This window comes from Herpailurus yagouaroundi, unplaced genomic scaffold, assembly GCF_014898765.1.
Source record: "Herpailurus yagouaroundi ecotype Mexico unplaced genomic scaffold, PumYag 140, whole genome shotgun sequence".
Classification (NCBI taxonomy): domain Eukaryota; kingdom Metazoa; phylum Chordata; class Mammalia; order Carnivora; family Felidae; genus Herpailurus; species Herpailurus yagouaroundi.
Window position 1 is genome coordinate 2,887,219 of NW_024412395.1, and position 26,365 is coordinate 2,913,583.

At 39.8% G+C, this 26,365-nt stretch overlaps 1 protein-coding gene across 10 annotated transcripts in view; it reads left to right on the forward strand.

Annotated features, from left to right (window-relative positions):
• The window catches only part of SAP130 (Sin3A associated protein 130), an 81,597-nt gene extending 57,847 nt beyond the window's left edge, over positions 1–23,750 (forward strand). For 6 of the 10 annotated variants that reach the window (XM_040474715.1, XM_040474713.1, XM_040474712.1 and 3 more), the window contains 6 exons: positions 5,753–6,111; positions 9,472–9,720; positions 9,883–10,008; positions 21,225–21,328; positions 22,428–22,541; positions 22,799–23,750. In XM_040474715.1, coding sequence (XP_040330649.1) covers positions 5,753–6,111; positions 9,472–9,720; positions 9,883–10,008; positions 21,225–21,328; positions 22,428–22,541; positions 22,799–22,957 — 1,111 coding nt within the window. In that variant the 3' untranslated portion in view covers positions 22,958–23,750. The remainder of the gene's footprint in view (positions 1–5,752; positions 6,112–9,471; positions 9,721–9,882; positions 10,009–21,224; positions 21,329–22,427; positions 22,542–22,798) is intronic. The other 4 variants (XM_040474709.1, XM_040474711.1, XM_040474708.1 and 1 more) reach the window with 1 other exon arrangement.
• Positions 23,751–26,365: the final 2,615 nt, after the last annotated feature.

The following is a 26,365-nucleotide window of genomic DNA, read 5'->3' on the forward strand; positions in this document are numbered from 1 at the left end:
TGGCCTTCCAGGACCCAGACTGGAGCACAGTCAGAAAGGAAACCCAGGGAACTCACTGCTATGTCTTCCTTTGGTCCTGAGCGCCCTAGCCAGTCTGCCTTCGTCTCTCAGCAGCTGTTTTGTTGCTTTTATATGTAATACTCATGATTTCAGCTATACTTAACTAGGAAGAATATGGAAAAGTATGTCCAAGGCGTCTTTCCATAAACAGAATTCCTGCTTACACTCTTAAATAATACAATGGCTGGGAGAAGTTTAAATTGAAAATCTCTTTTTCTTTGCAGGCGATATCTTCAACTTTATCTCATAGCATTCTTTTTTGGAGTTCTTAATATGAAAACCTGTAAATGTAGAACAAAATAGAGAACACAGTATTATTCAACTAGATTTAACTTTTAGTATTTTGCCATATATTCCCTTTTTTGGTGCGATCAAATTACAGAATTTCACTTTTAAGTAATTCCTTGGGGGGTACCTTGACTGGCTCAGTTGGTAGAGCATGTGACTTGATCTCTGGGTCATGAGTTCAAGTCCCACATTGGGTGTGGAGTCTACTTAAAATTTTTTTTTAATATATATATTCGTGCATTTTGACAATTTAATTATGTGTCCAGGTGTGGGTTTTTCCAGCTTTTCCTACACAAGTTGGTTGATTGATGTTTTTCATCAAATCTGGGGAGTCTTTGGCGCAGTTTCTTCAGATATTGTTTCTGCCCCATTCTCTCTTTGCTTCTGGGACTCCCATTATGTATGTGTATGTTGGTATAGTTATTGCTGTCCCAAAGATCTCTGAGGCTCTGTTTATTTTTCCTCCTGTGTACCCCCCCTTTTTTTAAGTTTTTTTTTTTTTTTAATGTTTATTTATTTTTGAGAGAGAGAGAGGCAGAGCATGAGGAGGAGAGGGGCAGAGAGAGAGAGAGACACAGAATCCGATGCAGGCTCCAGGCTCCGAGCTATCAGCACAGAGCCCGACACGGGGCTCAAACTCACGAGCTGTGAGATTATGATCTGAGCTGCAGTCAGATGCTTAACCGACTGAGCCACCCAGGCGCCCCCTTACCCCTTTTATAGTTTCTCAGACTGGATAATCTCAATTGACCTATGTTTGAGCTTATTGATTCTTTCCTATGCCTGCTGAAATATAGTTTTTTATTTTCCAACTGCTATATATATATATGTGTGTGTGTATATATGTATACACATATACATATATATATGTACATATATACATATATATATATTTTTTTATAAATAATCTCTTTGCCCAATGTGGGGCTCCAACTCATGACCCCGAGATCAAAAGTCACATGCTGTACCAACTGAGGCAGCTGGGTGCCCCAGAAATACACTTTTGAGTCTTGTTAGTGATTTTTTGTTTTCTTTTCAACTCTTATATTTTTCAAGTGCAGAATTGCTTTTTGGTCTTTTTTTTAATAATTTCTGTCTCTTTATTAATCTCAGTTTGCTGAGACATGATTTTTAGGCTGTTCTTATAACCATGATCTCCTTTAGTTCTTTGAACATATTTACAATAGCTAACTTAAATTCTCTGACTAGTAAGCCTAACACCTGTGCATCCTTAGTGACCGTTTTATTGCTTCCCCCCGCCATGTTCAAACATTGCTTTGTTTCTTTACATACCTCAGAATTATTGTTGAAAACTTGACATTTTAAACAGTGTGTGGCAACTCTGGAAATCAGATTCCCACACGTCCCTGGGGTTTGTTGGTGCTGCTGGGGTTTGTTGTTGGGTTTTGGTTGTTTAGGGACTTTTGTAAAATAATTCTTTAAAATCACTGTCTTTGTCTAGAGTGGCCACTGAATACACTCTTAGCTTTGTAGTCATCTAATGATTAAACCAATTTCCTTGAATGCCTGGAACCAGTAAGTCTCTGTGTTTGCTAAGGGCCTTGTGTGTCTTGGGGTAGCCCATCAACACTGAGGCAGGCGGTTTTACATCTCTTTTTTCTTTTCGCTTACACAGAGCCAGAGGTGAGAACCTGTGTCCTTCTTGGTTCTTTCCTGGGCTCTGCACAGCCCAAGGTACGCACACAGTCCTACATGTATATATTGCTTCCTGAATTTGCCAGAAATACGTTGGAGCTTTTTGAAGCCCCTGTGGACATTTCATTCTCCAACTTTTCCTTTAAAGCTTTTTGGGTAGCTTATTGTTTGCCCCACTTGTTACCATCCTATCAGTTAGCTGGGAAGCTGATCACTTGTGTCTGATTTGTTCCAGTACTCTAGAAGGAAAAGGTGTTCACACTGAGCAGGTCTGGTAGATAAGACAGTCTTGCAAATGGGAGCAACCAGTTTGTATAATGATAGTTCTCTGGTCAAGAGGGTTTGAAGGGCCTCTAGCCCCTCTGGTAGCTGCCAGGGTGCTGGTTTTTGCTGTAAGCATGGACTGGTGGTTAGCAAGCCTACCATTGGCGGTGGAAAGGGAGAGAGAGAAATAGGGCAGGGGCGCCTGGGTGGCTCAGCGGATTAAACATCCGACTTCAGTTCAGGTCATGATCTCATGGTTCGTGGATTTGAATCCTGTATCAGGCTCTCTACTGTCAGCACTGAGCCCACTTCAGATCTGTCCCCCTCTCCCTCTGCCCCTCTCCTGCTTGCACACGTTCTCCTACACGCTCTCCCATTCTCTCTCTCTCTCTCTCTCTCTCTCTAAAAAAAAAAAAAAAAAAACAGTTAAAAATAGGGCAAGTTAAACACCACAGAGTTTATTGGTCTTACTGAGGTTTGGCTGATTTTCTTGAATAATTTTGCTACATTGTTCATTTCCAGAGTTCTGAAAACATTGTTAATGCCAAGTTTTTGTTGCTTTTATGAAAGAGAATTTTCAGAGATCATTACTCCCACATTAATTCTCTTTAATTCCAGAATAATCTTTTCCTGTACCCCACCTTTGTTTACTTATTTTGAAACAATTTAAGACTCACAAAAAGTTATAAAATAGTGCAGAAAGTTCCCATGTACCCTTACCCAGCTTCCCCCAATGATTACATCTTACATAACCCTCGTATTTTTTTCAAAGTGAAAAAATTGGCATTAGTACAATGCTATTGACCAACTACAGACCTTATTAAAATGTCACCAGTTTTTTCCCCCCTTTGGTGTATATTTGAAATCTCATCCATGAATAAATTTATATAACCATTATCATGATCAGATTGTGAACCTCTTTTGTTGCCACAAAGATACTCCCTTATTCACAGTCATACCTTTCCCGCAAACCTAATAATACCTTGCCACTTAGCTGTGCCCCACCAGAATTTTTTCATTTTGAGAGTTTTATGTAAATGGAATCTCAAATTAAATATATACTCTATATATGTAATATATATATTTTTTCATACCTAATGATGCTGGCTTATTTTTTCACCAAATGTTGTACTTTTGAGATCCATCCAAATTGTACTATGTATCAGTAATTTCTTCTTTTTAGGGTGAGTAATGTTACATCACATGGGTATACCTGTATGCTTATTTACCCGTTTGCTTATTGAAGTTCATTGCGATTGTTCTGGTTTGGGGTTATTAGAAATAAAGCTGCTATGAACGTTCAGGTACAACTTCCTTGGTAGACATATATTTTCACTTCTCTGGGATAAAAATCCCAAGAGTATAGTTGCTAAGTTACATGGTCCATGTATTTTTCATTTTATAAGGAACTTCCTAACTGTTTTGCAGACTGGCTGTACCATTTCAAATTTCCACCAGCAACATGTGAGATCCTTGTATCCTAAAACCTTGCTAACCTCATTTATTAGTGCTAGGAGGTTTTTGGTATATCAAGTTGCTCTACATCCTTTCCTGTTCTTGCTATTATAAAATCTTAAGTTTTATTTTCACCGTCTGATTGGGGTGTGGTAGGATATCATCAAGACTTTAATTTGCACGACTCTAATGACTGATGGTATTGAACATCTTTTCATGTGCCTGTTTGCCTCCTGGATATTTTCTCTAGTGTTTGTTCTTTATTCATATAAGTTTGTTCCTTATTCATGTTGTCTTCTATTGAGACTGTATGTTTTCCCAGTATTGAGTTTACAGAGTTGTGTATATATTGTGAATATCATTCTTTTATCATAGATAATAATGTGTTTTGGTTTGTTTGTCTTAACCATTTTTAAGTGTACATTTCATCAGTGCTAAGCATATTCTCACTCTCGGGCAGCCCTCTCCAGATCTATGCAGAACTGCAACTCCCTATGCCCATTATTCAGCCACTTCCATTTTCCCTCCTCCCAGCCCACAGGGGCCACTGTTGTACTTTTCTTTTTTCAGTGAATTTGACTACTCTGGGTACCTCATGTAAGTGGAATCAACATAATGTGTTTCACAAATATTTTTTTTTCAGTCTGTGCCTTGTCTTTTACTTCTTAAAGTGGTCTTTAGCAAAGCAAAAGTCTTAATTTTATTTTCTTTTTTTTGGCAAAAGCCTTTACTTTGCTAAAACTCAATTTATCATTTTTTTCTTTGGGGTGTACTTTTGGTATCATGTCTAAGAACTCTTGACTAAATCCTGGGGGGAGGGAGTTGTATTTTTATAAAACTTTTATAGTTTTACATTTTAAATTCAGATTTATGATCCATGTGGAATTCAGTTTTTGTATATGGTATGAGATTTGGTTTGATGTTGAATTTTTTGCCTATGGAAATCCAGTTGTTTTTGGCCTTGAACTTGAGGGGGTACTTTTCATACCTTGAAAAGTACTGCTTTTCATATCCTGAATTTTCAGCATTAGTATGTAAACCTTTACAGCTATTAAATGAAATATTTTACTGGGACACCTGGCCAGCTCTGTCGGTAGAGCATGTGACCCTTGATCCTGAGTTCGAGCCCCATGCTGGGTGTAGTGATTATTCAAAAATAAAGTCTTTAAAAATATTTTTTTTACTTTAAAAAATAATGTTTAAGAAGAATTTGTAATGACATGAGGAACTACTTCTGATAAAACTGAAAAAAATAGGATATATAGTTTTTTTTCTAATTTTTTTTTAATGTTTATTAATTTTTTGAAAGAGAGACAGAGCATGAGCAGGGGAGGGGCATAGAGAGAGGGAGACACAGAATCTGAAGCAGGCTCCAGGCTCCAAGCTGTCAGCACAGAGCCCATTGTGGGGCTCGAACTCATGAGAACCACAAGATCATGACCTGAGCCGAAGTCGGACACTTAACCGACAGAGCCACCCAGGTGCCTCAGATAAACAGTTTTAAACATTAAATGTATAGCTACTTTAGAGGCCTGAAGTATTCTGGTAAAATAGCTGGAAAGTTGTGATGCCTCTGGGTAAGGGGCTGGGTATGTGAAGTGGAAGAAAATTATCTTCAATTTGTATTCTTTTGAATCATTACCATGTGTGTGAGCTTCCTCTTCTATAAGAAATAGGTTTACAAGAAACTACAGACAAAGTGAGTATGATTGTGATTTCAAAACAAAACTTCGTAAGGCAACATGTGCATTAAGGAATTGGGGGAGAAAAAAGACTAATGTAGTAAAAGTTCTTTGACTTTTGATGATGTGACTTCAAGTGAATGCTATTTTCTAGGTTAATTTTATCACTGCTTATAAAATTTGGTAGGGTGGGCCCAGGTGGGGATATTTTTAAAACTTACCTTAAAGTTCAATATCTAGAATCAAACTAATAGAGTTAGGGTTGTGCTGTGCATTGTACAAAAAGAACTGGACAAACACCCATCCTCCGAGATGTTTGCTACATTATCTTCATTTTCGTGTTTCAGTGCCAAGCCTAAGTCAGAAATCCACGTTTCAATGACCACTCCAGTCACTGTGTCCATGGAGACCGTGTCCAGTCAAAGCAATGACCAGCCCACCATTGCAGTCCCTCCCACGGCTCAGCAGCCTCCACCGACCATCCCAACCATGATCGCAGCCACGAGCCCCCCATCACAGCCAGCCGTCGCCCTCTCAACCATTCCCGGAGCGGTCCCTGTCACTCCTCCTGTCACTACCATCGCAGCTGCCCCTCCGCCATCAGCCGCTGTGGCCGGCAATCTCTCCTCTGTGTTGGGCCCTCCGGTACCTGAGATAAAAGTTAAAGAAGAAGTGGAGCCAATGGACATCATGAGGCCGGTCTCTGGTAGGTTCATTCCCGGAGCACTCTTCATTGGCACGTGACACTCCTTGGGCCGGACTCCTGGGACCCTCAGCTGCAGAGCCCGATCCCTTGGGGTACACTGTTTGCATTTCATTCCTTTTAAGAAAGAGAAGACTCCCTAACAAGGCTCCTTTTGAAAACAACCCATTTTTGCTTCCCTTTTAGCACTAATTTTCTTTCTTCAACAGAATCATGAAAAGGATTAACATTTCTCTAAGAATATCCTGAACTAGAGCTTCTGTGGCTATCTGTTGTATTCTCTTTTCCATTTCTCATTTTGGTGTCTGAGTCTTATCTTTTTTTTTTTCTTAATGTAGTTAACACATTGCCAGTGTTACTTATTTATTTATTTTGGAAAAACTGATCATTACTTTCAGTAATGTTACTGTTTATCTCTTTCAGATTTTTCTTTGTTATCTCCTTCCTCTACTAAATTTCAGATTAGTTTCTTTTTTTTTTCTAGTTTCTTGTGGTATAAGGTTTATTTGAACTTTTTTCTTAATACAAACATTTATAGCATTAAAAAAATAAAAATAGAAAAAAATAAAATAAAAGATAGAAAATAAGGGTCAAGATAAATCAAGCCAAGGACTGATTATCTAACAGTTTATTCCCTGCCAGTTTGTGTTGCCTTATTATGCAGTGAAGTAAGATCTATGTTGTTGAAAATACTTTCTTGATAAACTTACATGTGATTAGTTAAATCTTGAAATTACTCGCTACTTTCTTTCCCTCCTCTCCTTGACTCTGAACTTCCAGTGTGTGAAATGCAGGTCACTTTGGAGGTTTTCTGATTGTTTGTATACTTGTTAATAATTTATTGAGGAACGTTGCTTCCCCCGACTGCAAAAATAACATATCATGTACAGAATTTACGAAATGCCGATAAAGCCCAGGTGGAAGGCAAGTCATTTTGTACTCCCGTTACCGGGCGTTGCCCTCTTAGCATTTTGGCATAAAGGCCTCCATCCCCCCATGCTGTTTGTTCAGTAAGGGGTGTGGTTGTGCTGTGTCTGCAGTTATTAAACCTGCTGTTTATTTGTATTTAGTATGCCATGAAATATTCTTCTTACCCATTATTTTATATATATAATACCCACAATGTTACTCTTACCCACATTCAGCCTCAGTACTCCCATTGAAAGACACCGTGGATAACCCAGCATGGGAAATTAAATGTTTTCCATTTTACTGTTCTCTCTTGATTTGGATAGTTCCTCTTACCTCTCTGTACTGGAAAACTGATGGTAATCCTGCCTCAAATTGTAGGGCTTGACACCAGGTACTGTGACACATTCTTATAGAAAACAAGTACATCTCCATCCTCTTGGAGCTTACGTTTTAGTGGGGGAGAGAAACAGTTAAGAAAAGCAATGACAGATACAGGCATACCTCAGAGAAATTGTGGGTTCATATCCAGACCACCACAATAAAGCAAGTATTACAGTAAAGTGAGTATCACGGCGCCTGGGTAACTCAGTCAGTTGAGTGGTTGACTCTTGATTTCAGTTCAGGTTATGATCTCACTGTTTGTGAATTCAAGCCCCACATCAGGCTCTGTGCTCACAGCACCGAGCCTGCTTCAAATCTTGTCTCCCTCTCTCTGCCCCTCCCCTACTTGCATGCACGGTCTCTCAAAGATATAAATGCTAAAAAAATTATTTTTGATTAAAAAAATAAGGGACGTGTGGGTGGCTCAGTAGGTTAAGTGTCCAACCTCATGATCTCGAGGTTCATAGGTTCAAGCCCCGTGTCGGGCTCTGTGCTGACAGCTCAGAGCCTGGAGCCTGCTTCAGATTCTGTGTCTCCCTCTCTGCCCCTCCGCCACTTGTACTCTGACTGTCTCTCAAAAATAAACATTTAAAAAATAATAATAATAAAGTAAAATGAATATCACAGTAAATCAAGTCAAATGAATTTTATGTAAAAGTTATGTTTACACAATAAGTGTGCAATAGCATTAGGTCTTTTTTTTTTTTTTTTTTTATGTTTATTTATTTAAGGGAGCGTGCACTCACAAGCAGGGGAGGGGCAGAGTCAGTGCAGAGCCTGACACGGGGCTCCATCCCAGAAACCATGAGATCATGACCCAACCCAAAATCAAGAGCCAGACACTTCACCAACTGAGCTATCCAGGCACCCTGTGATAGCATTATGTCTTTAAAAACAATATACATACCTTAATTTAAAAATACTTTATTGCTGGGGCATATGGGCGGCTCAGTCATTTAAGCATCCAGCTCAGGTCATGATCTCACCATTCGTGAGTTCGAGCCCCACATGGGGTTCTCTGCTGTCAGCATGGAGCCCACTTTGGATCCTCTGTCCACCCTATCTCTTTGCCGTTGCCCTTCCCCCACTCATTCTCTCTCTCTCTCTCAAAATAAACTTTTTTTTAAAAATACCTTATTACTAACAAATGCTAACCATCATCTGAGCTTTCAGTGAGTCATGATCACTGATCACGATCACCATAACAAATATAATAATAATGAAAAAGTGTTAACAAAATGTGACACAGACACAAAGCAAGCAGATGCTATTGGGAAAACGGTGCTGGTAGACTTGCTTAACACAGGGTTGCCACAGAGCATCAATTTTCGAAAACACAGTATCTGCAAAGCACAATAAAGTGAGGTGTGGCTATGTGAGGGAAAGTCGGAGCTATGAATTTAAGAAGAGTTTTAAAGGGAGGGCCTCACTGAGGAAGTCATCTTTGAATAGAGGCATTAAAAAGATGAAGTGCCAGCTGTTCGGATATCTGGAAAAGGAGCACTCCAGGCCTGAGGAACATGCCTAGTGTCCTCCATAGCAGAGACGGTTCAAGCAGACAGTCCAGGGATAGTACTGGACTCCATAGGATCAGAGATCCAAGGTCCTACCACCCCTAGTTTGACACTCATGCTTTAGATTCAAGAGAGCTGCTAGAACTCCAGCTATCGTATCTGAGTTCCAGGGTGACAGAAGACAAGGAGTAGAAGGTCACACCTTCATTTAAGGACACTTATAAAAAATGCTACAAAACACTTCTGTTTTCATTTCATATGGCCACACCCATCTATAAAGGAGGCTAGTAAATAGTCTTTCAGCTGAGTGGCAGAGTGCCCGTCTACAGGTGTAAGGGTCCTCACTTAAGGATGGTGAAATCATGATGTATTAGGGAGCAGTCGGCACCCTCTGCCACAAGTAGGGTGCTTAGCACACTACCAGCCACATAGGAAGATTCAGTAAATGTTACTTCTCTTTTCTGTCCTAGCCATTCTCATTGGTTGCAAATCCAGTGAAGCTACCCATAATGCGTGGGTTCTCTCACACATGTATGTGCTCTTTTTCCTATGACAGCAGTTCCCCCCCTGGCTACCAGCACTGTGTCTCCATCTCTCGCATTGCTGGCTAACAACCTGTCCATGCCTACAAGTGACCTACCACCTGGTGCCTCTCCAAGGAAAAAGCCTCGAAAGCAACAGCACGTGATTTCTACAGAAGAAGGGGATATGATGGAGACGAACAGCACTGACGATGAGAAGTCCACTGCCAAGAGTCTTTTGGTGAAGGCTGAGAAACGCAAGTCTCCACCCAAGGAGTATATTGGTAATGGTCACTTGGGCTAGCTATTGTCACGTGAAGCTTTCCCACTTAAGTCGGGAGTCCATCCCCGAGGCTGTTCCCATAATCCTTCTTAAAGTTACATCTTGAGGATTCTTGACAATATATAAGTTATTTAATGTCTTCCTTTTCTTTTCTTCTAAATAGATGAAGAAGGTGTGAGGTATGTCCCAGTGCGTCCGAGACCTCCCATTACTTTGCTCCGTCACTATCGGAACCCTTGGAAAGCTGCTTACCACCACTTTCAGCGGTACAGTGATGTCCGGGTCAAAGGTTAGTTTCCCCAGAAACATCCATTGTGAATGCATGAAATTGGTCTCACTTGACTGTATGGTAATCATAGTAGAGTAGAAAGGCAGAATTACAGTTTTCTAGTTTCCAGAAAACCCAGGGGATGACACAGTGACCTCCTTAGCCCCCAGGGTAGTTACGGAAAAGCTTTATTGTTATTGGACATAGTCCACATTAGTCCCTAGGATGCTGAGAGATACATTGGAAGCCCCAGGAAGTTTATTTTCCAAAACACCTTTTGTTTAACATGTGAAGCTCCTGAAATGGTCTAGGGCAAGCCTTCAGTAAACGTTTTGTTGTGGTTGTACTTGAGAATTACATTATCATAAACCCACATATAGTAAAAATAGCCGATAGTACTTGCAAATATCTGCAAATATTTCTACGAGATGGTAGACTTTAAAAGTATCATTAGGGGCGCCTGGGTGGCGCAGTCGGTTAAGCGTCCGACTTCAGCCAGGTCACGATCTCGCGGTCTGTGAGTTCGAGCCCCGCGTCGGGCTCTGGGCTGATGGCTCAGAGCCTGGAGCCTGTTTCCGATTCTGTGTCTCCCTCTCTCTCTGCCCCTCCCCCGTTCATGCTCTGTCTCTCTCTGTCCCAAAAAAAGTAAATAAACGTTTAAAAAAAAAAAAATTAAAAAAAAAAAAGTATCATTAATCTCCGGTATAATCATGGCACAGAGAAGTGTAAGTTTTCAGAGAATTGATCACATTTCCCCTTCCCTCAAATAAATTCTACTTGGAAACATCTCTGATGGTTTCCTTGAATCCTCAAGATGAATCAGATGGTATGGACTATAATGTCTGCGAGCAGGGGTAAAGCTTCTGATAGTCCAGTCTCTGAAGGGAACTCCAGAGGTGGCTGCATGTCCAGCAGTTCTTATGAGTGGACTTTGAGGTCTGGAAAGAGGCTCGATTTCCAGATACCAGAGAGTGGTGGCCTTTGGTGGAAGCAGGGAGTGGCCCAGTAATAAACATCTCTTCACGGCACAGGAGTTCCATGTCATAGCAGGAAAATATTGTAAAGTGTAGCCTGATAACATTTATGCCATACAGAAGGATTGTTACTACTGCCTGGGACTCGCTGTGCAAAAATTTATCTCAGGAAAGGTAATCTGACCACTGAAAGTGTTGATCCAGATGGTCTCTTGACTATTAAACTTTATTGATTTACTTTGCCCAAGCTTTAAAATCATGTTCATATAAATAAATCAAGATGGAATATTGAAAATTGGTCAGGTAATTCACAGGAAGAAGAAAAAAAAACAGAACAATAAGCAACACAGGAAACAAACTCACGATTAGTAGTGGAAGTTCTAGACACGCCATAAGTCAAGGAAGAGATAAAAAGACTATATGGGTTGGAAAAGAATGAATAAAACTATCTCTGTTTGCAAGTGACATCATTGTCTACATAGAAAATCTCAAGGATTCCATAAAAAAAACTCCTGGAAGTAGTAAATGAGTTCAGCAAGGTCGCAGAATACAATGTCAACACACAAATCAATTGTAATTTTAGATACAATTTTATACTAAAATTGTAATTTTCGTATAAATCTAGCAAAACATACATGTTTGCTAATAACTATGAAATGCTGACTAAAGAGATCTGAGTATCTGTGGTTTGTGAGTTTGAGCCCCACATTGGGCTCACTGCTGTCAGCCTTTCAGCGCAGAGCCCACTTTCGATCTTTTGGCCCCCTCTCTCTGCTCCTCCCCGACTTGCCCTCTCCCAAAAATAAATATTAAACAAAAATGATCTGAATAAATGAAGAGACATGCAGCATTCATGGATTTGAAATTCAACATAAGATGTCAGTTTTCCCTAGATCAGTAGGTTTGTTTGATACAGTTCCTAACAGACTCACAGAAAGATTTTTGTAGACATAGTAAATCTTATTCTCAACTTTACATGAAAGGTATAAAAAGTATAATAGCTAAAATAATCTTGAAAAATAAGAGAAATCGTTTTTTCTGCTATTAAAGCATATAGTTTATCTATAGTAGTTTAAACAGGGTGGTATTTGCAGAGGAATATACATGTAAGTGCCTGGAATGGAATAGAAAATGCAGAAATAGACCCACACAAATATGCTCAACTGATTTTTGACCAAATGGAAAAATAATTAAGTGGAGGAAGGAGAATCTTCTTATTTTTAACAAATGGTGGTGGACATCCATAAGTGTAAAAAAAGAGAGAGAAATAGCCTCAACTTAATCCTCACACCTTATACAAAAGTTAACTCAAAATGGATAATAGATTTAAATATTAAATGTAAAACTATAAAACTTTTAGAAGAAAACCTAGGATAAAGTCTTCAGGACCTAGGGCATGGTGAACAGCTCCTAGACACGACACCAAAAACACTGTCCACAAAAGGAAAGGAAAATAAATTGGACTTAATAAAAACTTCTTATCACTGAAAGACTCTGTCAGGATAAAAAGATAAACTATAGACCAGGAGAAAATACTAGCAAACCACATATCTGATAAAGGGTTCATATCTAGAATATATGTATTAGGAACTTTCAATACTTAACAGTCAATAAAAACAATAATCCAATTAGAAAATTGACAAACGCATGAAGAGACACTTCACCAAAGAGGATAACACGGATGGCATGCACAAAAAGATGTTCAAGGGGACAGAAATTTCCAGTCTTTAAGTGGGATCTGCACATAGAGACTTTCTTACAAAGTGTACTTTGGTGGGGAAAAGAGTAACTTTACAGTGGACACACCCTACAAACACCACCTCAGTCAGGTGTTCAAGGTCAACATGAATAATGACGCATCATGCTAATAGTATGCACTCTTCTGTTCAAACATAAGTGACTGTCAGTGTAGACTGCTGTATGCATTAGATGTTACATATAAAACTGATGATAACCACAAATCAACAACTAGTAGTAGATATGCAACAAATATAGGAATCCAAGTATATCACTGAAGAAAGCCAGCAAACCATGAGAGAAGAGAGCAAGAGAAGAAAAGGAACAGAGAAAAACTACAAAAACAACCATAGAACAAGTAACAAAATGGCAAATAGATATCTGTCCATAATGACTTTGAATGTAAATGAACTAAATGCTCCAACCAAAAGACATAGGATGACAGAATAGATTAAAAAGCAAGACCTATTTCAGACCTAAAGACACATGCAGATTGAAAGTGAAGAGTTGAAAAGGCATTGATCATGCAGATGGAAGTGAAAAGAAAGCCGGAGTAGCAATGCTTATATTGGACAAAAACAACTTTAAAACAAAGAGACAAAGAAGGACACTATATAATCATAAAAGGGAACAATCCAATAAGAAGATATAACAGTTGTAAATATTTGTGTACCCTGCATGGGAACACACAAATACATACAGCAGCTAATAACAAACATAAAGGAAATAGTCAATAGTAATACAATAATAGTAGGGGACTTCATCCCACTTACATCAGTGGATCGTGCAAACAGAAAATCAACAAGGAAACAGTGGCTTTGAATGACACATTGGACCAGGTGGATCTAACAGATACATTCAGAACATTCCATCTCAAAACAGCACAATACACATTGTTTTCAAGTGCACATGGAACATTCTTCAAAACAGATCACATGTTGGGCCACAAAACAAGTGTCAACAAAGTAAAAAAGATTGAAGTCATACCCTGTATCTCTTCTGACCACAGCGCTGTGAAACTAGAAATCAACTACAAGAAAAAAGCTAGAAAGAATATAAATACGTGGAGGTTAAATAGCATAATACTAAAAAAATGAATGGGTCGACTAAGAAATGAAAGAGGAAATCAAAAAATACATGGAGACAAATGAAAATGAAAACAAACACAATCCAAAATCTTTGGAATGCATTAAAAGGTGTTCTAAGAGGGAAGCTCATAGTAATACAGGCCAACCTCAAGAAGCAAGAAAAATCTCAAGTAAATCTTACTCCTAAAGGAGCTAGAAAAAGAAGAAAAACCTGAAACCAGTACAAGGGAGGAAATAAAGATTAGAGCAGAAATAAATGAGAAGCTTAAAAAAAAAAAAACCACCATAGAACATATTAATGAAACCAGTAGCTAGTTCTTTGAAAACATCAACAAAATTAATAAACCTTTAGCCAGAATCATCAAAAGAGAGAATTTGAATAAACAAAAACAAATGAAACAGGACAAAGAATAACCCAACACCACAGGAGTATAAGAATACAAAGGAGTATAAGAGAATATTATGAAAAATTATGTGCCAACAAATTGGACAACATAGAAGAAGTGGATAAATTCCTAGAAACCTATAACTTCCCAAAACTGAGTCAGGAAGAAATAGAAAATTTGAACAGACCGGTTACCACCAATAAAATTGAATCAGTAATCAAAAAACTGCCAACAAACAAAAGTCCAGGACCAGATGCCTCCACAGGTGACTTCTATTCAACATTCACATTTAAAAACTTTTTTTAGTTTTAAGTAGACTCCATGCTCAATGTGGGACTTGAACTCACAACCCCGAGATCAAGAGTTGCATGCCCTACCGACTGAGCCAGCCAGGCACCCTCTACCAAACATTTAAAGAAGAGTTAATACCTATTCTCAACCTATCCCAGAAAATAGAAGAGGGAAGAAAACTTCCAAATTCATTCTATGAAGCCAGCATTACCCTGATACCAAAATCAGATAAAGACACCACACAAAAAAAAGGATAGGCCAGTATCTCTGATGAACATAGATGCAAAAATCTTCAACAAAATACTAGCAAGACAAATCCAACAATATATTTTAAAAAGTCTTTCACCATAATCAAGTGAGATTTATTCCTGGCTTGCAAGGGTGGTTCATTGTTTACAAATCAATCAATGTGATACATCACCTTAATAAAAGAAAGAATAAGAACCATGTGAATATTTTAATAGATGTAGAAAAAGCATTTGGCAAAATGCAACCTCCATTCATCATAAAACCTTCCAACAAAGTAAGTTTAGAGGGAACATATCTCAACATAATAAAGGCCATATATGAAAAACCTATAGCTAACATCACAGTCAGTGGTAAAAACTGAGTTTTTTCCCTAAGAACAGGAACAAGACAAGGATGTCCACTCTCACCACTTTTATTTAACATATAACTGGCAGTTTTAGCCACAGCAGTCAGACAAGAAAAAGAAACAAAAGGCATCCAAATTGTGAAGGAAGAAGGAAAAATTTCACTAATTGCAGATGACATATATAGAGAAAACCCAAAAGACTCCACCAAAAAACTAGTAGAACTAACAAATGAATTCAGTGAGTTTTCAGGTTACAAAATAATTATACAGAAATCTGTTGCATTTCTATGTACTATTAATGAAATACCAGAAAGAAAAATTAAGAAAACAGTTCCATTTACTGGTGTACCAAAAATAGTAAAATACCTAGGAATAAACTTAAACGAGGAGGTGAAAGACCTGTACTCTGAAAACTATAAAACATTAATAAGAGAAATTGAATATGACAAAAATGGAAAGATACTTATGGATTGGAAGAACAAGTATTGTTAAAATGCCATTACTACCCAGGGCAGTCTACAGATTTAATGCAATATCTATCAAAATAAAACAGCATTTTTCACAACTATAACAAATAATTCTGAAATTTGTATGGAATCGTAAAAGACCCTGAATACCCAATGCTGTCTTGGAAAAGAAAAACTAGAGGTACCACAATTCCAGATTTCAAGATAGAATACAAAGCTATAGTAATCGAAATAGTATGGTACTGGCACAAAAATAGAAACCTAGATTAATGGAAAAAAATAGCCCAGACATAAGTCCATAATTATATGGTCAATTAGTCTTTGACAAAGGAAGCAAGACTATCCAATGGGAAAAAGACAGTCCATTCAACAAATGATGTTGGGAAAACTGGACATCTGCATGCAAAAGAATGAAACCGTTGGAGCACCTGGGTGGCTCAGTCAGTAAGTGTCTGACGTTGGCTTAGGTCATGATCTCATGGTTCAGGAGTTCAAGCCCCATGTCAGACTCTGTGCTGACAACTCAGAGCCTGGAACCTGCTTCAGATTCTGTATCTCCCTCCCTCTGTCCCTCCCCTACTCACTGTGTCTCTCTCTCTCTCTCAAAAATAAATAAACATTTTTTAAAAAAATTTTTAAAAAGGAATGAAACTGAACCACTTTCTTAACACCATACACAAAAATAAGCTCAAAATTGATTAAGGATCTAAATGTGAGATCATAAAAATCCTAGAGGAGAACACAAGCAGTAATTTCTCTGACATGGGCCATAGCAACATTTTTCTAGATAGGTCTCCTGAGGCAAGAGAAGCAAAATCAAAAATAAACTATGGGACCCTATCAAAATAAAAATCTGCACAGTGAAGGAAACAACTAAAAGACCGTGTACTGGATGGTAGAAGATATTTGCAAATGACCTATCTGATAAAAGGTTAAAAGCTTTTATAACTCAACACCAAAAACACCTAAATAATCTAAGCAACAAATGAGCAGAAGACATGAACAGACATTTCTCCAAAGAAGACTTCCAGGTGGCCAGCAGACACATGACAAGATGCTCAACATCTCTCATCACCAGGGAAATGCAAATCAAAACCACAGTGAGCTACCACACCTCACACCTGTCAGATGGCTAAAATCAAAAACAAAAGAAGCAAATGTTGGGGAGAATGTGGAGAAAAAGCAACCCTTGTGCACTGTTGTTGGGAAAGCAAACTGGTGTAGCCATTGTGGAAAATAGTATAGAGGTTCCTTAAAAAATTAAAAATAGAAGGGCGCCTGGGTGGCTCAGTCAGTTGAGCCACTGACTCTTGATTTCAGCTCAAGTCTCATGATCTCATGGTTTGTGGGTTCGGGCCCTGCACTGATGGTGCAGAGCCTGCTTGAGATTATCTGTCTCCCTCTTTCTCTCTGCCCTTCCCCTGTTCACACACACTCGCTCGCTCTCCCGCTCTCTCAAAAATATATAAACCTTTTTTTTTTTTTTTTTTTTAATTAGAAATAGGGCGTCTGGGTGGCTCAGTCAGTTAGGCATCTGACTTCATCTCAGGTCATGATCTCATAGTTCCAGAGTTTGTGCCCCGTGTTGGGCTCTGTGCTGACAGCTTAGAGCCTGGAGCCTGCTTTGGATTCTGTGTCTCCCTCTCTCTCTGCCCCTCCTCCACACGTACTCTGTCTCTCTCAAAAATAAACATTAAAAAAAATTAGAAGTAAGAATTATCATATCATGTAATTCCTCTATTGGGTATTTACCCAAAGAGTATGAAAACACTAATTTGAGAAGATTTATGAACTCCTATATTTATTGCAGCATTATTTACAATAGCTGAATTATGGAAGCAACCAAGGTGTCCATTGATAGAGGAATGGATAAAGATGTGATATATATACCCAAGGGAATATTACTCAGCCATAAAAATGATTGAAAGCTTGCCATTTGTAACAACATGGATGAATCTAGAGGGTATAATGCTAAGACAAGTGCCATATGATTTCACTCATGTGGAATTTAAAAAAACAAAACAGGGGCGCCCGAGTGGCTCAGTCGGTTAAGCATCTGACTTCAGCTCAGGTCATGATCTCACAGTTCGTGAGTTCAAGCCCCACATCGGGCTCTGCGCTGACAGCTCAGAGCCTGGAGCCTGCTTCAGATTCTGTGTCTCCCTCTCTCTCTGCCCTTCCCCCATTCATGCTCTGTCTCTCTCACTCTCAAAAATAAATAAATGTTAAAAAAAAACAATAACAACAAAGAAAGAGACAAACCAAGAAACAGACTCTTAATTATAATTCTAGAACAAACTGATGAAACAGATTGTTACTAGAGGGAAGTTGGGGAGGAGGGATGGATGAAGTAGGTACAGGGGATTAAGAGTACACTTCTGGGCTAGCTGGGTGGCTCAGTCGGTTAAACATCCGACCTCAGCTCAGGTCATGATCTCATGGTCTGTGAGTTCAAGCCTCGCGTAGGGCTCTGTGCTGACAGCTCAGAGCCTGGAGCCTGCTTCAGATCCTGTGTCTCCCTCTCTCTCTGCCCCTCCCCCACTCATGCTCTGTCTCAGAAATAAATAAACGTTAAAAAAAAAAAAAGAGTACACTTCTGATGAGCACTGAGAAATGTATAGAATTGTTAAATCACTATACTGTACACCTAATACTAATACAACTGTATGTTAATTATACTAGAGTGTGTACCCCTCATAGTTTTTGATGGCGTTGTCACTTCCCCTCTGTATCTCCTCTCATAACTGCATTCTAATCCTGAGAAACATCAGACAGATCCACATAGAAAGGCATCTTTCAAAATTCCTTTACCAGTACCCTTCAAAACTGTCAAGGTCATCAGAATCAAGGACAGTCTGAGAAACTGTCAAGCCAAGAGCTGTCTAAGGAGACATAATATTTTCATTAGGTCCTAGAATGGAAAATGACCATAAAATGTGTTTGTTTGTTTGTTTGTTTGTTTATTTTGAAAGAGTGTGAGTGGGGAGGGTCAGAGAGAAAGAGAGAGAGGGAATCCTAAGCATGCTTCACACTGCCAGCACAGAACCCACAAAGCATGAGATCATGAGACCTGAGCAGAAACCAAGAGTCAGACGCTTAACAGACTAAACCACTGAGACACCTCCATAACATTTATTCCTATGCTATGGGAACCCACTGTTCCTAGGAGTGCCTTTAGGTTTCAGCTTCATAGTCTGTGGCATATGGAGCCTGTTGCTTTGGAAAAAGATTAGAAACTACCTGTTTTATGGCCAATTCCCCACCTCCTGCCCCAGGTAGAATCTCTGAGCAAGGACTCTGGAGGTGGGGTGGGGACAATGGCAACCTTCTCTCTGAAGGTGAGCAACCTTCTCTAGGAGGTGAGCATCCAGCGGAGGGGAAGAGGAGTGAGCAGCCTGGGGTCCTCTTGGCTTGCTTCTCCTAGCATAAAACCATCACTTCAAAAAGCGGGAAAAGGGTTCCCAGGGCCCCAGTGTTCTTAGCACACTTGCCTTGGGTACAGTCTCCATTCTGGACTAGGGATTGAACAGAAGAGAACCCCTGCATCTCAGTTGTACACACCTAGTACTTAGCCTCAGCAGCAGGTAGCAGGGGTCAGGATGGGAAATCCTGATGACCTGCTTCTCCTGGGAAGATCGCCTTTCACCTGGCAGCTGGAGGGAAGGGAACCCCATGTTCTGGGCTGCTGCAGTCCACCTGGGGTATCCACCTCACTGAGCTGGGAGAGAAACAGAGAAATGGTCTTGATTCAGATACCATGGACTCTCTGTTCTTACCGCAGGTGGGCTTAAATATATGTTGCATGAGTAGAGTTGCATTTCTGTTTTCCCTTAATGTGCCTTCCCAGAGGTTTAAATAGTTACTAAAATTTTCTCTTTCACTGGAGAGATCAGTGGTGCACTGTCATTCCACAAGTCAGTTGTCTTGCACACTTTGCCCAGCTAGCTGCTCAGGAAGGCAATTTGCCAGTGTCATAAAAACCAGAACATACACTTACCATATGACCTTACACTCCTGGGCATTTACCCAGAAAAGTGAAAACCTGTGTGCACACAAAAATCTGCACAGCTGTTCATAGCAACTTTTGTTGGAATAGCCAGAAACTAGAACGTACTTATTGGCCATTTGTATATCTTTTTCGGAGAAATGTCTGTTTGGATCCTTTGGCTTTTTACACGATTTATCTCTGTATTATGGAGTAGTAAGAATTTTTCGTATGTTCTACATACAAGTTTCTTATCAGATGTATCCCTGTACCATCTTTGCAGTTTCCTCTGAGTCCATCATTATTTCAAAGAGTTTTTTTTAATGTCTAAAATGAAATACCCAAGTACAGTACACCAAGTACTGGTGAAATCTAAATAGGCTGCATCATCATCATGGTTGTGGCATTGTACTGTGGTTTTACAAGATGTTACCACTGGGGGAAACCAGGTAGAGTACTTAGGATCTCTGTGTTATTTCTTACAACTTCATGTGAATCTCCAATTGCCTCAAAAGTTTAAAAAGTCTTTAAATCATATGCACGCTAATATTTACCTACTAGGTAGGTTTTTTTTTTTTTTAAGGTTTATTTTTGAAAGAGACAGAGTACAAGTGGGGAAGGGACAGAGAAAGAGGGAGACAGAGAATCCAAAGAAGGCTCCAGGCTCTGAGCCATCAGCACAGAGCCCAGTGCCGGGCTCGAACTTGTGAACCGCAAGATCATGAGCAAAAGTTGAATGCTTAACCCACTGAGCCACTCAGGTGCCATGGGGGGGGGGGGGGGGGGGGGGTTGGTTTATTGATAAACTTCTTAAAGCAGTTTTAGGTTCACAACAAAATTGAATGGAAGGTACGGGGATTCCCATGTACCCTCAGCTCCACACATGCATAGCCTCCCGCACTATCAACATCCCCACCGCAATGGTAGATTTGGTGTGTTTGATGAACATACATGAACACATCAATATCACCTAAAGTTCATCACTTACATTAAGGCTTAGTATTGGTGTTCTACATTCTGTGGGTTTTGACAAATACATAGACAGTCTTTTCAAGAATATTTTTTTAAATAATAAAGTAAAATTTTAAAAATATTTTAAAATAATTTTTAATGATCTGTTAATCTGTAAATACATTTTAAGTTATAGCTAAACAGTAATTAAAAATTCACATACACAGCTAAACTCACCTTTGACAAGTACCCCTCTATCCTAGTTTATCCCTCCCCAGTCCAGATGATACGTTTCATATTTATTTTACTACAGTTCTGGTTACTGGACTTTTCTATCAAATGTGAAATGTTATACAAACTTGATTCCTTTCATTTCTCCAACATCTAGATAACAGCAAAACTCTTCTAAAACTTCATGCCCAGTTCTCCACAGGCTTGGAAGCATCACACATGAGCAAGGGCTCTAAGCAACCACAGACCAGTTCCCTTCCTTTAAGAGATTAAAACATAATTTGCTCTCTTTTGAACTCTCTAGATTAGCAGAGTACGTCATTATGGCATTCTTCGGGGATGAACAAAAGGAGAAACTTTGATTCATGTTGTGACCTCTATTCCTAATGACTTCAATGCAAAGGAGTTATTTAAATAAAGATATTTAAGTGAAGACATTCTTGATAACATAGTAGCACCTCAGCAGCTTGAACCCGAATTCTTTTAGCTTTATAAAAATTGAAATACACTTTTTATTTTTTTATGGCTCCAGAAGAGAAGAAAGCTATGCTGCAGGAAATAGCTAACCAGAAAGGGGTGTCCTGTCGTGCTCAAGGCTGGAAAGTTCACCTCTGTGCCGCTCAGTTGCTACAGCTGGTAGGTGGAGTTCTAGTAAAGTTGTTATGTCCTGCTGACATGAGGAACAGGTGCCAGAGGCATCCGTATTCATAGTGTTTCCTTTTGAGTAATTCTGAAGCATTTCCATCTGGGTGATGGCAGAGTTTTTATGTCTAATACGTAATGTTATAATTATTATATCTATCCCAGAGATACAGTTCAAACATATCTTAGTCTGATGCCCGGAACCAAAATATATTGAACAACTGTGGGTGTAAGACCCACAGTTAAGCTTCAGTATTTTGTGTTGCCATGAATCTGAAACAGAGAGCCTCAAGTGGCCTGACTGTAAACCCTTGCTGCCCACAGTGCTCCTTATCACGGGAACCAGGCTCAGCTCCCACCTCTTCCTGATTAGTGGGATTTATTTCCCTGCCAGTTTGCAATATTGTTCACATAAGCTGTCCCATCCTCCCATGGTAACTAGGGGACACCTCTCCCTCTTAATACTACAAAGCCTGCCTCCTACAGCCACTGCTTGTTCACTCTGTTCCTGAGTGCAGCCCCTGTGTGGCCCTGCATGGTGTGTGGTGTCCTCCTCCCCTGGGCTGTGAGTATATCGACTAGTAAACTGCTGTTGATCTCATGTGTGTCCAGTGTTGGCTGGTGTTACGTGTCCGTTTCCATCACCCTAGTGTGGGAGTCCTTCACCAAGAAGGTGAAGGGGCACCAGTCAAACAACCTCATGAAGTTTTCCATCTTTGGAGTAGCACTGATGTGAAGAACATGGTCTATTATGAGTATCTAAAAATTAAGTAGTGCCGTGGCTACTTTTTGTACTTTAGAAAAGCATATTCTCTGAAACCTTCAGACTTTTTTTTTAGAGCAGTTGTGAATTCAGGGCTGTATTTAAAAGTTATCCTTGAAGATGGACTCTGTGACGCAGTGTTCTGTTAATCGTTGTTGAACAGTTTCCCTTGCTCTACGTTAGCGCCCTGGTCCTCGGGAGAAAGGATCCTATCACCCACACAGTTCTCACACCAGTTTACAGAAGTGATTCAAGGTGGGTGCATCTGCCTGACGTTACTCAGGAAAAGTACCTGTGAGGTCATGTTGCCCTTCCTCTTGTGTGTTGCAGACAAATCTGGAGCATGATGTTTATGAAAGACTCACCAACCTACAGGAAGGGATTATCCCAAAGAAAAAGGCGGCCACTGATGATGATCTGCACCGAATAAACGAACTGATACAGGTTTGATTGAGCCCTTCCCTCTGACCATCCAGTTTAAGGGGTTATCCCTACGTAATGGTCTTACTTCTCCCATTTCCCTACCTCTTTCACTAACTTATTTAGTAAAAACCTACTGTTTACTTCAACCTGCAATACCAAGAAAGACTAAAACATTTTTTTATATGACAGCCTCAGAATGGCCTCAGTCCAAAGGTGAAGTTATTTAAAAGCCTGGTGGTCTCCTGATTACCGATTGGTGATGATGTCTTCTGTTGCAGGGAAATATGCAGCGGTGTAAACTTGTGATGGACCAGATCAGTGAGGCCAGAGACTCCATGCTTAAGGTTTTAGATCATAAAGACCGTGTCCTGAAGCTTCTAAACAAGAATGGGACTGTCAAGAAGGTGTCAAAATTGAAGCGAAAGGAGAAAGTCTAGACCCAGAAGAATCAGGACTTTGGAAACAGAATTTATGAAGAATGATGGTGCGGGTGGGGGGAGGGTTTTGGTTCTTTTCAAAATGGAACATTGAAAAAAAGGAAGTGTTCCTTAATTCACACAAGAAAGCAGAGGGACCCATGGTACCCAATGGCACAAACGGATCAGAGCTGTTCTGATGCAGTGAACTCCATTCTCTCTTTCAGGCATATCCCTCTTAAACTCGCTGTGTCACAAACGACTCCTGATGCATCGGTGTTTGCCAGTGAGAATCAGTGACACAAATGAGTGGCTGGCAGTTTTCAGCCTTCTGGTTTATAAGTTGTATTTATCTGACGGATTCCTGCAGGACCCATACTGAGCCTGGACTGAAAGTATCCACTTGGACCATCTGTTATCTCTCTACACTGAAAAATCAAACCTCTTCCCCTCAGCCCAGCCAGTTCTTATCTGTCTGACCTTCAAATGCCTGAGCTGGCCTTTTACAGCAGTGTCATATGGCACCAAGAGACTTGCCACATCTCACACTCTAAAGGGTTTGAACTATTAATTCTTGTCATTTTTTTAAAAAACCATTTCAAAGTGAAATTGTTATATTGTCTGTCCTGCGTGTGTCAGAGTTGGGTTTTTGTGGAGGTTCCGAGCAAGCAACATCTGAAGTTGCTCTGAGATCCTTGTTCTGAAGTACATTCTCAGTTATCTGTACTTCGCGTAGCTGGTGTGATGCTGTTGATTGTATGTACCGCACATCTCCCAATGTTAATAAAGGACTCAAAGAGGTTTTTGTACATGAGCAGTTTGCATCTTTTTATCAAGTGAATCAGGGCTGTGCTGTCCACCATGTGTGTATCCTACCGTAATTTCTCACACATTGTTGAGAGTTGACTCTGCTAAAGTTTTGTTCTTCCGTATGAGTGAGTTCCGCTTATCCTGGTGTTTTGAAGAGGTCACAATGGCTCTTGGTTATCATAAATACAAGACTGTATTTTGTCCCATTGCAGGCACAAATTGGTCAAATTACAGGACTGAGGCTGCAGGAGTGGAGGTGGGGCTGCCAACGATGGTGGATTTTCTTCACATGTTTGCTCTTGCTTCCTCCAAGCCACCTGAGTGGTGTAGTGGCTAGGCCTGCTTCTTTTGAGCACCAGCCGCCACCTCTGTCCCTTCCAGCTGGATGTTCTTCCTTAGGACATGGGTTGCCAACTTAGGCCTGAAGCTCACCTCTTTGCCCCGACCCAAATAGATTTAAGATGGGGAGTCTGTGCCAGTTCTGCCCTGATCTTTGGGACTAACACTCTGCCTCACCTGCAACAAGCTTCCTCCGGTTGGAACGGTAAGCTCCCATCTGCTATGGCACTGGAGAAGAAACAAAGCAGGCTTCTGGTTAGGCCACATAGGCCTGGGTAGCCTAGGCCAAGAAGCCCTCAGAATAATCAAGGCTATTCCACTAGAGGTATGGAGCCAACTTTAAAAGGTATTATTGGTTGCTTGCTAGACACCAGTGCTGGAAGAATGTTCCTTTGCCTCAGTTTCTCTTCTGTGCACACATTGCCCCCATGGTTTCATGTGGTGTGCTGGCTGTGATGCACGTACTTGGGATCCTGCATTGCAGACCTGTTCTGTAAAAGTACTGTCACCTCACTTTAAACAAAACTTAACCCTGGTCAAAGGAGCTTGTCAATGCAGGTTAGAACAATAGTGTTTTCAGTACTTCCTTGCCTTATACTGTCAGAAGTTGGGAGAGGCAGGGGGATGAGTCTTGTCACGTGTATTTGCCCATTTCACCATCCCCACAGTCAAGGTCATATCCATCAGACCCAGTAGTTTCTCCTCATGCCTCTGATTTCTTCCCTCTCACCCCTACCTGCCTCCCTATCTTCAGACAAACACGAGTCTGCCCTCTTGTCACTGGATTCGTTTGTATTTTCTGGAATTGTATGAGTGAAATCATACAATATATTCTTTTTCGAGGGAGGACGTCTGCTTGCTTTACTCAGCATAATGGAAATTTATCCTGAAATTCATCCATGTTTCTATAGGTCATTGCTTTTTGTTGCTGAGTACCAAGCTTTCCACTGCATGGATGTTTCACAAGTTGTTTTATCCGTTCACCTGTAGGAAGACTTTCGAGTTGTTAACAGGTTTTGATATTATAGATACAACTGTTCTGTACATTTCTTTGTATGGACATATGTTTTAATATTAAAGTACTTCTGCTTTCCAGGGGTTTATAAGCAAGAGATAATCCAGAGACCAGGCTTTTGTTCCAGAAAACTATCATTCACAAACTTAAAGATTAGAAAGAATTGGAAATATATTTGGGGTAAGGCTTGGATTTGGCTCCTGTTCTCTACATTGGAAAATCAAAGAAACATAAAACTGGGGAAAAAAAGTTTTAACCTATCTGCTTTGTCTAGAAAATCTTTCATATATATATTTTTAACGCAGATATTTCAAAACCCCGTTAAATAGAAATATGCCTTATACTATTTTCATTTTCAGTAGTTTTTATCACAGTAATAATATAGAATCACACAATTTTAGAGTTTTAAAGCTATTTAAAGATTCTCAACCTGGGAAAAAATGGACACCTTTTGAAAGGATTATTTTTTGGTACTTTTTTATTGTAAAATACAACACAGATAAAGAAAACTACATGAAACAAGTGTATAGCTTCATAAATTTTTTTAAAAAACAACTTTGAAATTACCACCCAGGGTAAAAACTAGAACTCTGTTGGTCACCTCAGAAGCCCCACCACTGCCCCATCCCAGTCACAACCCTCTACCTCCCCGCAAACAGCCACTATCTTGACTTTTTCAAATAACCAATGTTACTGATACAATTATCTGGAGTAAAACACCCAAATCTTAGCTTTATAGTTTTATGCATTTTGACAAATACATAAACATTTAGCTAACATCTGAATACAGGTATGTGTGACATCACCATAACCCCAGAAAGATGACCCCTTTGTAGCCAACACACCTCTGCCCCTCACCAAGGTAAACAGCTCATCTGTACATTATCACAGATTAGTTTTGTCTGTCCTTGAACTTCATATAAATGCAGTCATAGAGTATGTGCTTATTTGCGTCTTATTCTGAGATTCATCCATTTGTTGTACGTATCATAAATCGTTCCTTTTTACTGCTGAGTGGTATTCTGCTGTGTAAATATGCAAGTTTACTCATGTCCCTATTGAAGGACATCTTGCTTGCTTCTAGTTTTTGACCATTGTGAATAAAGCTGCTTGCTATAAACATTTGCACACAGGTTTTGTGTGGAAATAAATTTTCAGATCAGTTGGGAAAAAAACGAAGAATGCGATTGCTGGCTCACGAGGTAAAACTGTTTATTTTTGTAAGAAACTCCCAAACTGTCTTCTAAAGTGACTGTCCCATTTTA